This window comes from Salvia splendens, chromosome 9 (assembly GCF_004379255.2).
Source record: "Salvia splendens isolate huo1 chromosome 9, SspV2, whole genome shotgun sequence".
Classification (NCBI taxonomy): domain Eukaryota; kingdom Viridiplantae; phylum Streptophyta; class Magnoliopsida; order Lamiales; family Lamiaceae; genus Salvia; species Salvia splendens.
The window spans coordinates 11,896,211-11,909,326 of NC_056040.1; the positions used below are offsets into that span (position 1 = coordinate 11,896,211).

Sequence of the window (13,116 nt, forward strand, 5' to 3'; positions counted from 1 at the left end):
TTTTTCGACTTTGATTAAGGAAACATAAGTTTTGTCAGCATAATCTAAATACTGCATCCGTCCTAACTGAGTTGGTACAAAACTTTTGAGCATCAAGATTAATAAATTGTGTTGAATGGATTAAGTGAAAGTAAAATAAAATAGGAAAGAGAAACAAGTAGGAGAGATAAAGAAAATAAAGTAAATGATGAAATAAAGTAGTTAGAGTAATTGGATGTTTTGTTTTTTGTCAAAAATGAAAATGACTCAACTTTATTGGAACGTCCCATAAAAGAATACGACTCAATTTAGTTGGAAAGAAGGGAGTATACAAATTACATGTGTCTTTACTGTCGAATATTTGGTTCGAGATAAGTGGATCATTTTATACCAAAATCTATCTACAATGATCGAATGCAAATTAAATACACCTAATCAAAAGGCTAGGGCTACTACAATGATGCAAGTTCCACTATTTGGGCATGTGTTAATTAAGATAAGATAGTGTTAATTACATGTGTAATTAATATGTTACCCTATGTTTTCGGCTTTAGTATAGAAGCACATAATTAATTTCAAATAAAATTAATTATTGATTGAGTGATAGGAATCTCTATAATGAGAGGAGCGGAAAGGTAAGCTATTAGCACATGCACTCATAATCTATCTTTTTCTATGCATAAAATTTGAGTTTTGTTCGACCTTTTGGTTTTGTGCTATCCATATTTTTGGGAATATTTATGTGCGTTTTAGATTTGTTCAAAGAATCAAGGGAGTGTGTTTGTTGTTGAGATGTCATTTCATAGGTTTCACTGGCTTTAACGTAAATGAAATTGTGTTATTTTATTGTTATATTTAAATTTTATGTGACTATGTAAAATTCGTATAATTTGTTGCTACGTGCTGCCGCCTAATCATAAGTTTGGATCCTTTTATTTTGTACTATACTACTATTCCGTTTGATTTTATATTTTTGGTGTATGTTTGTTATTATCATTATTATTATGTGTTCTGTAAATTAAAATATAGCACTGTCTATGTAAGTGTAATTCATATTTTTGAAAGGTCTAGGAAGTTGCAGATCTCAAAGATGTTTTATTGCTAAATTATATTGGAATATATAATTTAGGTTCATGTCGTGACATATTTACAATTGTCGATCAAGGCTAAAGATGTGAACTATTATTTCGATCAAGACCTTTAAAATAGTTTAATGGATCAGTCGTAATTAGAATATCTGAGTAGCTTCAAAATATCTAGAAAACTATGTGTGTATCTGCGTGTATGTTTTCGATATATGATTGTCATTATTATCATTACATCTTTGAGTGATAGTATAAAATCGTCCAAATCTTACTAACATAGATATTTTAGTGGCCTCGATAAATTTAGCATGTGTATCTGTGAATCGACTCTAAATTGAAAGCTACTGTACATGTTGGGCCGTGGGCCGTGGGCCGTGGAGGCCAGCATTCGAAACCAGATATCTTTCCAAAATTATTAGTAAAACCAATTGCTTTGGGCACAGTGCACCATATTTGCGCTTCCAGGCCGGTGGCCCAATTTTAATGTAGCGAACCCATAAAAAAAATGTCTCCAACATTGTTTGGTTTTTAACTTTTAATTTTATTTCAATGAGTCCTTTTGTTTTAATGGGTAGATGAATTTAAATTTAAAGGCCATGCAAAAGAGGACTCAAACCTTTTAGACATTAATCTCTGTACCGCTTGGTCAACTTACACATATAAATTCGTTGTTCTTTCATAGCAATATTATAGGTTCAGGTGTTTGATAAGATTAGTGTTGAAAAATATTAACCTCATAAAATTCCAATACGAATAAAGTTGACCACATACCCAAAAGGAAAACCCGATGAATATCGATAATTATGTTATAAGTTATTGTCCTTCAAATCGTTAGTTTGGCTACATCGCTTTCTGTCTTCATAAGCGTTAGACGTTAGAGAGTAATGAATAAAATTTGGAAGGCCATTTCTATAATAGGGTGAGAATTCAATTATTCGATTGATTTCAGCATTACTTAAAAATAGCGTTTATCTTAAACCATCAAATCAAATTGTATAAACCTGATTTAGAAATTTAGATTTAGAATATTTGAATAATCATATAAGTGTAATAGAAAAGTTAAAAGCATCGTATTAACAAAATTAAATAAATCAATCAAACCAAAACAAAATTTTCGATTTGATCTTTAGTTTTCAGCAATAGATACGTTGTTCAAAACACCTTTAAATTATTGTAATTTCATTGATTATATTTAACCACACTAAATTCCCAATTAAATTACAAATCATTCAAATACTCCTCTTCCACTCATGCCACCGCATCATCATCCACCCGCCGCCACCAACGGCGGCGATCGAGAGCTCCCCGGCCCCGGCCTCGGACACGCACCCAACGGAATCAACGGTGGTCCCTCCGCCTCAGGCCGGCAGCTGATCGACGTCACCCCACCGTCACTCTTCCTCCTTCCTTCACCGCCCTCCGCCTCCTCCGGCAACGGCCTTAACGCGACCACACTCTCCTCCGATTCCCCACCGGAGGGACGACACTCGCTAGCCGAAACGCTCAGCCGGCTGCGGTGGAGTCCGTTCACCGGCGCTGATTTCCTATCGCCGTTTGAATTTCCATCAACCGAATCATTCAAGGATTGGATCGGACAAGACGACGCCGTTTGAGTAGAAAAAGCTTCAATCTCGAATAAATCCGAGCTCGCATCGCTTCCGACGTCGTCGTCTTTAGCGGCTGCGACGGAACTGAGGATGGGGAAAGTGAAACCGACGGTGGCGTTGATGAATGGCCTCCCCATCGCCAGTATCCGCTGCTGACCTGGCGCCGCCTCCGCAGCCCTAATTCGATGGATCTCAACGACGTCGTCGCGCTCGTAGCTGTGATCTGCATGCACGGTTTTGGAGTTTCTGTTGCAGCTGGTTTTGACTGAATCCATCACCACAATCGGCCTAATGTGATCGGAATCGGAGCCGATCACCTCCTTCACTCGAATCGATTCGCCATCGCAGCAGCAGCAGCATCTTCTTCTCCTCAGAAACCACTTCTTAGCGGCGAACCACGCTTTGCTCGCGCGGTGACGCGCCGCGGAGGTCGTAGTGAGGAGCGCGGTCTGGCTGTTCCAGCTGGCTTCCGATGACGTGGCGGCGCGTACGGATTTCTCTGCCCCGAATTCCGCCGGAGAAGAAAGTGGATCATGAGATTCAGGCTTCTTCTTCTTCTCTACTGCTCTTTTGAGGTCGTTCAATTCTTCGTTGAAATACTTCTCAGCATCAAAAATGCTGATTTCAACATCTTCAACGGCGGATTCTGCAGCAGTACTGGGAAATGATTTGTCATTTATTTTGATTGTAGAGAGTGAATCCATGTATAAAAATCTCACTCTTTCTCAATGGATTATGTGATGAAGAGGGAGATGAGATGTTTAATTAAGCTGAAAAGAGAAATATATTTATGTGCAGAAAAAAGTTACCATGGACTAAAAAAGAACATTTCCAAACATCAATAATGGTATGACCTATTTCGAAAGTCATGTTGAATTGTGAATGGGGGGCCTCCCTATCTTACAACATGTCCAAGTTTGGTGCATGAATCTTTGTTGTGTACAAACTACAAAATATGTGTTTACTTTTTAATAGATGATTGAAAGCTTTGTTTTTGTTATACTGATAAGGATTTCTCACATCCTACTTTTTAATGAGATAGTATAAATCAAATGAAGTTAGCTTAAATGATAATTGAAGGCCTTGATATATCTCAACTTTAATCCTACAAAGTGAACAAAAATCTTATCTAAGCTATAATCCTCAAATGTAAACGCTTCTTATATTTCGTGGTCTCATTTTAGATTTCTTCCACCAACTATGTTTTACAATTTCAAAATTATTTTACTAAATTTTTATATTTTAATGTTTTAAAATGAAAACTATTTCACTGCCAAAAACTTACTACTACTAATTTTTAAGGACACAAATTGAGATGCAATTATTTGCGTTGAATTTTTTTAAAAAAATAATAATTTAGGACGCAAAAGAAAATGATTCTAAATTAAAGATAAATTAACTTAATTTTTTGTTGTTTTAGGATGCTTTTATTTGTGACCTCTAATTTTAGTTGGGACATCAACAATAAAGACATTTTTTAAAGTGTTGGTCATATATTTAGAAATGCAAATTAGCATCTTTAAATACATTAAAAAAACGTTCTTAATAAGTATTTTTGTTGCAGTGTTTGTATGTGTATAAACTAGCGATTAATTACGTTTCATTACCAAAAGGCTACTAGCTAGAGTTCATATCCCTACATGATGGAGCACAATAAATTTTGGCAAAAGGCATCTTGTTGAATTGAAAAGCTGCAACATGTGCGAAAGTAGTTGTCTGTTTAACGAGTTATTTGCAATTAAAATTTGATCAAAATCTTTGCTGGAGCAATTCTCAACAAGTGTTGTTGGAACCACTCAGATGCCTAAATGTCCATTTCCTCATAATGGCAGTGCTTTAATTTCTCACAGTAAAAAAAAAACAATGGAAAATTTCAAATTTGGGTCGTTGGAAAATTTGGAAGAGTTAAAATTGAAATAAAATACTCATGTTGCGAAATCAAACTATCTTTCTACTACTCTCTCCCGCCTGTGAAAAATAGTCTCATTTGTTAACGACACGTGTTTTAATGATAAATTGGTAAAGTAATAGAGAAATGAAGAAAAAAAACAGGTAAAGTATGAGAGATCTAGTGGAGAAAAAGTAAGAAAAAATAGTGGGTAAAATATGAAAAAAAATTATATTTTTAAAATAAGATTATTTTTCGTGACCATTCTAAAATTAGACTATTTTTTGTGTACGTATAATTTATGATTATTAAAATGACAATTATGTATCACTAAAGTTATAAGAAGTTTGATTTGATGTTAATCTAGCATCTCTCTCAATCAACTTTCTCACCATCTCTTTTCGGTTGTGTTTCAACTTTGCACTTCATTTCATCATACATACAGATTAAGAGCATCAGCAATGACGTCCGCCGTGGAATTCTGGCGGAATTCCGCCGGCAGACGTCCGTCATTGTGCATGGTATGCAAGGGTACGGAATTCCGCCGAGGACACCGCAGTTCCGCGGCGTTACGCGGAATTCCGTCGCGACGGGCGTGCGGACGTCCGCCATTGCGTTGACTCCCACGGACGTCCGCGCGGAATTCCCGTTTATTGCATTAATTTTTTTAAAAAAATTATATATATATACGACTCGTTGAACTGCATTTCATTCGCACCACCTGTTTTAACAAGTTTCTCTCTCTACATTTCTTTTATATATCCGGAATTACGGGTAGTGGTAGTGGTAGTGGTGGGCATTAATTTGGTGAAATGCACTTTTCTTTTTTTTATTTAATGGATTTTTTCCCCTATTTATGTCGAAATTTTAATTCCGGAAATTGTTTAATTTGTGAATTTGTGGTTTTTTTAATTGTGGGAAGTCCATCGGAAGTCCTTGGGGATGTCCGTCACTGTGCAGTAGGAAGTCCTTATGACGTGGCAGTGTAGTGGGAAGTTCGTATGACGTGGCAGGAGGTGTTTTTGGGAATTCCGCGGAGAATTCGACGCCACTGCTGATGCTCTAAGCATGTGCAATCCTCTGTCTATCAGTCTGATACCATTATCAGGTGGGGAAGAGTGAAAAGGTAGGAGACACTAATCTTTAAGAACAACGAGAATCTAGCTAATTTTAATTTTATTTTCAAAGATAGGCCCCATTTAATAGTAAGTGTGGATGTGAATTGGAAATGTTTATCGTCTGTTTATGGGACATTATAGGCTATTGAAGATGATCAGATTGCGATTTCTTATCTTTATCATCTTTCTCTGGAAATTTCTAAAAGCAAAAAAAAAAATAATCACCATTCCGTACTTTAGGTTTTTGTCTCTAATTCATGTGCTGACGATGCTGTTTTCCACCACCATGCATGTTCAATCCAATCCAACCTTTAAAGCTGGAGATAATGTGTTCAAATCAATTTTCTTTTTTTGTTGTATTTATAAATATATTAATGGAAGCACCTATTTCATTTTATTTTACTACTACTTTATGAAATATATCAGTACCTATGTAAAGAATATGGTATATTGTCATTTTCACACATGTTAATGAATGTATTTATCTCTATGTGACTGTATTCTAGGACAAAAATATCTCATTTCAAATGCAACTAGAAATTGAATCAAACGACTCTTTGAGTGAGGTCAGGAAACCAAGCCATCGTCCAAGGCTTCATCGGCTAAATATCGTTCCCTGCCAAAAGTTCAAGTTTTTTTCTGGGTTATGGATTATGAGAGTGTTTCAGTAATCCACTTTAACAGCCCTAGAGATGAAATTGCAGTTACAGCCTTTATCTGATTACCAAAAAAAAAAAAGATGTGATGTATTTTCATGTGGAGTTTAACAAATATGATCAGAGTTCAGATATGAGAGTGACTGCAATTACAAGAAGGATTTGATAATGGCTATCTAACAACTGCACTCAAGAAATGCCAGCTTCAATAATCTAAAACTGGAGGGAAGTATACTGTTTTTAAGAGGAAACAACGCATACCTTCTTCTTGTAAACTCTGCTAAGATGAAATTTCCAGTCGTCTACCCTACCAACGCTTGTGATAGAGATCAAGCTAATGATCTCCATTATCTCTTGAGATTATTTTCCTTATTATGGAGATTGTTGAAGATTACCATTGATAGAGATCAAGCTAATGATCTCCATTATCTCTTAAGATTATTTTCATTATTGTGGAGATTGTTGAAAGGTTACTTTAAATGTTGAGGATTTGTTTCTTTGTTTATCTATAGGTTGATCCTTATAAATAGCTCCTCTTTAGAAGAGCTAGATATCTCGGAAAATAAAGTGTATTAGGACGGTATCAACCGTAGGCCTCTTCGGAGGATTATCTTGGCCTCTTTGGAGGATTATCTTGGCCTCTTTGGAGGATTGTTCTTCTTTTATATTTATTGAATCTCAGTTCTTGTTTTACTTCCGCCTTTCACTCCATATCAATTTGGTGCGGTGAACGTGGAACGCATCATGGTGAACACTCAGAGCAGTGAAGAACGTCTTGACAGATTGGAGAAGGCGGTCGCAAACATCAAAGTGCAAATGAGCACATTCGAAGCCCAGATCTCTAACTGTATCAATGATGCCTTGGCACCATTCTTGCAGGATCTGCAGTCTCGTGGCTTCATTCGGGAGCGCAGGCAACAGATCGCATTCACTTTAGATGATCAACCTTTATCTCACACCAACAATACCAAGTCCCACAACTTCAACACTGAGCCACCGCCGCCCCTACTTCCTCTTGCACCTAATCCGCCCCCAACCAGCCCCTTTGTGCAGGAGATAAAACCAGTTCAGCAACCCGTGACTCTCCCATGTTTGGATGCACCATCCATCCCTGCAAATCAGCATCTCCATAAGTTGCCCATCACCCAACCTAATTTTGCACTTTCACCATCCATTTCACAATCAAAATTGCTTGCACTCTCTCCACCCCTCACTGTACGTCCAGTTGGGGCAGGCCATCTCTCTTCACTCATGTTTTCCTCTCCCAATTCCACATGTGCATTCAGTGAAGCTAGTTGTAGGCGTATGACAACCAAACATCTTGAGTATGAATGGCTACTTGCAAGCCCAACAACAAGGATATCCAAGCAATGCATTAATGTTGTTGGTCGTTCTCTATTGTTTGGCAATCTGGATTCTCTTCGAAAGCACGAGTACGAGCCTCCACCGATCAAAGCAATATGTTTATGTTTCAACTCCAGCCTTGTGGGCAAGGCTGTTTTGACAACGAGGCAATTGATAGAGATCAAGCTAATGATCTCCATTATCTCTTGAGATTATTTTCATTATTATGGAGATTGTTGAAGATTACAATTGATAGAGATCAAGCTAATGATCTCCATTATCTCTTGAGATTATTTTCATTATTTTGGAGATTGTTGAAAGGTTACTTTAAATGTTGAGGATTTGTTTCTTTGTTTATCTATAGGTTGATCCTTATAAATAGCTCCCCTTTAGAAGAGCTAGATATCTCGGAAAATAAAGTGTATTAGGACGGTATCAACCGTAGGCCTCTTCGGAGGATTATCTTGGCCTCTTTGGAGGATTATCTTGGCCTCTTTGGAGAATTGTTCTTCTTTTATATTTATTGAATCTCAGTTCTTGTTTTACTTCCGCCTTTCACTCCATATCAGCTTGTGCATGACGAACCGGCAAGGCAGGTTTAAGACCATGAGTCGATCGTATTGGATGTATATGGTGCAAGACCTTGACACAAATCTAAAATATGCCCAATGGCACCATGTGCGAATAAACACTTATGGACTCAAATATCCATATATCACACCAGTTTGAAAATGAAAATTTGGGGATCTTATGAACTTCATCACAAGATAAAGTGCCATTGATTCACTGAGAGGATTATATTGATCAATAGGCTCTGTGTAGTTATAAATTATAGTGGAGCATCTCCAAAAACCAAATTTTAAAGCATTTCAAACAAAATAGGAGGAAAAAGTATGGGCACAAATATAAAATCCACAGGAGAAGCAGTCAAGCAGACCATATTTCATATACAAACACGATCAGAAATGGATGAAAAGATAATAAAAAAAAAAAGGTCGCTACTCATGAAACACAAGTGAGGGAAATATTAACAATCACTGTTAGGAGAAGAAAATTTTCACAAAATAAACCACAACAATGACCAAAATATGTTACAAACCACTTCCCAATATTTAAATATGAAAATATAAAGCTCTCCTGTCTATGAGAAGATAAGTTTATAGATGATAGATTGGAAAATTGTAGTAGGCACTGCCAAAATATATATGAATACGCAAATGCCTGGTTTGTGAAGACCGATTGAAGCAAAATCCCCATTCAGGTTTTCACTGCGAGAAGAAGAAAAGCAATTGTCAAGGAAGAATGGTGATGAAGCAAGAATTGGGTGAAGAGGCTAGGAACACACCAATTAATGTTTAAAATATGAAATAAAAGGGGAGGGAGGTATAAAAAATTGTACCGGAAGTATATAACATCCTTCAGTTTAAATGTTTATTAGTCGTTACCAGATTTTTCGTATATCATAGCCATTTTGTTGTTCTAAACTTCTTAAATGCAGTGTTAGTTTATGATTGCTCTTGTTAAGAATATTAGTATTTTGTCCCACATCGGTGATATGACATAGCCTAGCTTAGTCTCTTGTACTATATATATGTGGCCTGTGTTGAGTAATAAAATACACCAAATTCACTACTACTTTCCCTACTATGTCTATTTACTTTTCCGCTTATATCTATATTTTACTGTTCTACATGGTATCAAAGCGGATTCGAATCCGTCTCTAGAAAATTAGGGTTTCCAAAACAAAAAAAAAAGAACTAAATTAGGGTTTCTGCCACTGCTCTACTATCCCCATTCTGCTCTTCCGTCTCTACTCTACCCGAAATTATGTTTTGTTCTGCTCTACTGCGCTATTATGCTCAAACTAGGGTTTACGGTGTTGCTGCTCTACTCTGCCTAAATTTGGGTTTCTACCACTACTATATTGCACAACTGCTCTTCTCTGCCCAAACTAATTATGTTTTGTTCTGCTCTATTGTGCTATTATGCCCAAACTAGGGTTTACGGTGTTGCTGCTCTACTCTGCCCAAATTTGAGTTTTTTTTTAACTTAACTCCTATATAAGGGAGGAAATTACAAATAAACTCCTATATTATAGATAGGCGGAAATTACGTCAATAAACTCCTATACTCATGCAATAATGTCTAAGCTCCTTGTCGCTAGGACAAAGGCTCTGGACAATTTGGGTTTCTACCACTACTATATTGCACATCTGCTCTTCTCTACCCAAACTAAGGTTTCTAACATTGCTGCATTCTGCGCTATTATGGTTCTGCTATACCACTCTTTCTGAAATTACAGTTCTGCTATGCTCTACTCCGCTACTCTGCCCAAACTAGGGTTTTACGTTGTTGCATTCTGCGCTATTATTTGCATGCGCTCTTGCTTGCTTTTTATCTACATGCGCTCTTGTCAGCAGTTATTATTCTACTCCTCCTCCTACAGTTGTCCTCCTGCTACAGTTGCTACTCTGCTACAACTGTCACTACTACGCTGCATCTACTACTTCTGCTCTACAGTTGCTACTATGCTACAACTGTCTCTGCCTTGCATCTGCTACTTCTGCTACAGTTGCAACAACCACCCTACAACTTCTGCTACAGTTGCAACAACTACCCTACAACTTCTGCTACAGTTGCAACTACTGTCCAGCTGCTACTCTGCTACAGCTGACACTAACTACCATGCATCTGCTACTCTGCTACAGTTGCTACTACTGCTCTGCATCTGCTACTACAACTTATGCAACAGCTGCAACTACTACTGCCTTATAGTTTTGGCTACTACTATTGATGCCGATGTTTGAGGAAAAACATTTTTGAGAACTTTGTACCAAGCTGGACAATATAGATGTTCCTGCTTGAGGGGGAGTGTTAAGAATATTAGTATTTTGTCCCACATCGGTGATGTGACATAGCCTAGCTTAGTCTCTTGTACTATATATATGTGGCTTGTGTTGAGTAATAAAATACACCAAATTCACTACTACTTTCTCTACTATCCCTATTTACTTTTCCGCTTATATCTATATTTTACTGTTCTACAACTCTAAATAGTGACAATCACATTTTGAGATGGAATTGTGTGGCTCTTTTAACAATATGCATACCAGATTCTTTGGGTAATCCATTCACATACACATATATCAGTAGCAAGTAGTATAACAAAAGTAAGATTGGTCAGTAGCAGTAACAATTTTCTGACAAAGATGCAGTCTTTTGAACACGAGGTGTTACACTTACAGACAACCCCTGAACCACAGCACTCACATCTTTGGATTGTTATTTGTAATCAATTTTCGGAAAATTAGCATCAATCAGTATTTAAATACCAGACCTATGTTAACCTTAATAGTATCTGTTTGACAACTTAACAATGACATCTAAATTATTGATAGGCAAAATAAAATTGCCAAATTTAATCAACTAAATTCAGGGCTTCTCATGATGAGACTAGAAACCCTGAATGATAAGTTATAAATCAAGCTCTCAAACTGACTTGACATACATCACTAACAGTTCTCTTAAGACTTTTCTAGGAAATCCAACATAAGTTTCATTTCCAATTCAGATCACAAGGCATAAAGACATCATAGAAAAACAGAACATACAAATAAGCTTAAGTGCGTTTAAAGTATACCTGTTCAAAATCTACTGACCTTTGCGACCATGGCGTCCTCTGCCACGACCTCGCCGTCTCATCTGGTTGGTCGGGTATCCCCTTTGATTCCAACTTCCTTCCAACCCAGCTGATCCCATGTTCACTACACCACCCATCCCATAGCCACCCGGCACCACTATAGAGTTGTTATACATCCCCGTGGCCACTCCAAACGCCCCGAGAAGGCTCAGTGCCTGTCCTACTGCAGCAGAAGGGTCCAACTGCATATAGGGAGGCGGCGCCATAGTTGAACCAACCATACTAGGATACACATTGTCGACATATTGCAGATTCTTAGCCCGAGGCTTTGGTCCATCAATTGCCTGTTGGCTATGCAATGTAACCCCTTCAAACTGCTTATGAGGCTAGCTCAACGCCAATTTTGCACTTTCCACAGTCTTATATGTAAACAAGCAGAAGCCCTTTGGCTTGCCAGTCTCTCTATCTAGCCCCAAAGGGCCTTCCTCGATCTCCCCACACATAGAGAAGAAATTCTTCACTTTCTCCGGATCCAAATCCTCCCCCACATTACCCACAAAAATCTTCCTCTGTGTATACTCTGTCACCGGTTTCTGTGGAAATGCCGTAGCAATAGACCCCACGGATGCCAGCTGGGACGACGTCATTCGTTCGTCGATCAACTTCTGAGGCTCCTTCAGAGCCTGGCGAGCTTCGAGGCGGGTCTTGAAGAGAACGAACCCGTAGCCCTTGGATCGGCCAGTGGCCTTGTCGGTGATGACGCGGCAATCCTCAATTTCACCGAATTTCGCGAACTCCTCGAACAGCGTCTCCGTGGTGGTGTCCCACTTGAGGCCGTGCACGAATATCTTCCGGTTGGAGGGTTCCAGATCCGCCGAGGCCCGAACCCTAGCCGCCACGTCGGCGTGGCGATCGGCGGCTTCCGTGAGCAATTGGACCAGTGATTCCTTACTAAAAAGCAGCTAGGACGCTCTGAATAGGCTCCTCTTCCTCCTCTGCCTAGTCGCCGTTGTTGTTGCTCTCAATTGGCTCTTCGCCGCCTCCGTCGTTATTGCTTGGAATTGTTAACGCGTTGCCACCAACATTGTTGATCGAGATTGGCTCCTCTCCGACGCAGCAGATGCTGTGTGGATCGTCTTCTTCAGCATGCGCTTCTTCTTCCTCTACCACTTCAACTTCGTCGTGCCCAATTTCTTCTACTTTGTCTCCAGCAACGCTTTTCACATCCTCATTGATTTGTGAGGGTTCCGCTTCGAGCTTCCGCTTCTTCGCCATGGTGGTGGGTGTATTGATAGTGCGGGATTCGCGCATTCTGAGAGACCCTAGGGTTTGATCAAATATTTGATTGATTGGTACTCACTTAATCAATCACTCACGTATTTAATTTAGTCCCCAAATTTTATAATCAACTTTCATTTTATAATGTTTCAATTAATTATGAACAAATTTATCGGGCTATACGTAATTAGAAGAACACGACTATACAAAGTAAAATTAAAATTAAAATTGAAATGTAAAAAAAATAAAAAAAATTAAAATCGGCTATAGCCGCAGCGGTCGGTGCCGCCACTATAGGCGCCACGCCTATAGCCGCGTCCGCCCCCATTTCGGTGTCCGCCCCGCAGGCGGACAACTTCTCCACTAGAGCCCGCCTGCCCTCCGCCCCAACCCGCGGCTATAGCTGCGGGCTTCCCATAGTGGATACCTGTGGATGTGTGTCCATGCAAATCATGCAAAGTATCATTCTTGCTGCCGCAAGTTATCATTCTTACACTGGCGGACTATCATTCTTGCGCAAG

At 38.6% G+C, this 13,116-nt stretch overlaps 1 protein-coding gene and 1 long non-coding RNA gene across 2 annotated transcripts; both read right to left on the reverse strand.

Annotated features, from left to right (window-relative positions):
• Positions 1–2,212: 2,212 nt before the first annotated feature.
• On the reverse strand, positions 2,213–3,505 carry LOC121746683 (protein PHYTOCHROME KINASE SUBSTRATE 4-like). Its single transcript, XM_042140598.1, has one exon. The coding sequence runs from the start codon at positions 3,373–3,375 to the stop codon at positions 2,329–2,331; it is 1,047 nt and encodes a 348-aa protein (XP_041996532.1). The 5' UTR covers positions 3,376–3,505; the 3' UTR covers positions 2,213–2,328.
• A 5,080-nt stretch (positions 3,506–8,585) lies between these two features.
• On the reverse strand, positions 8,586–12,650 carry LOC121747122. The gene is made up of 2 exons (XR_006039136.1): positions 11,318–12,650; positions 8,586–8,945 (listed from the first exon to the last, which is right to left on the reverse strand). It is a non-coding gene; the product is annotated as an uncharacterized LOC121747122 (long non-coding RNA).
• Between the last annotated feature and the right edge of the window lie 466 nt (positions 12,651–13,116).

Excerpts from the sequence above, each read along its gene's own strand:
- LOC121746683 (XM_042140598.1), bottom strand. The coding sequence starts at position 3,375 with ATGGATTCACTCTCTACAATCAAAATAAATGACAAATCATTTCCCAGT.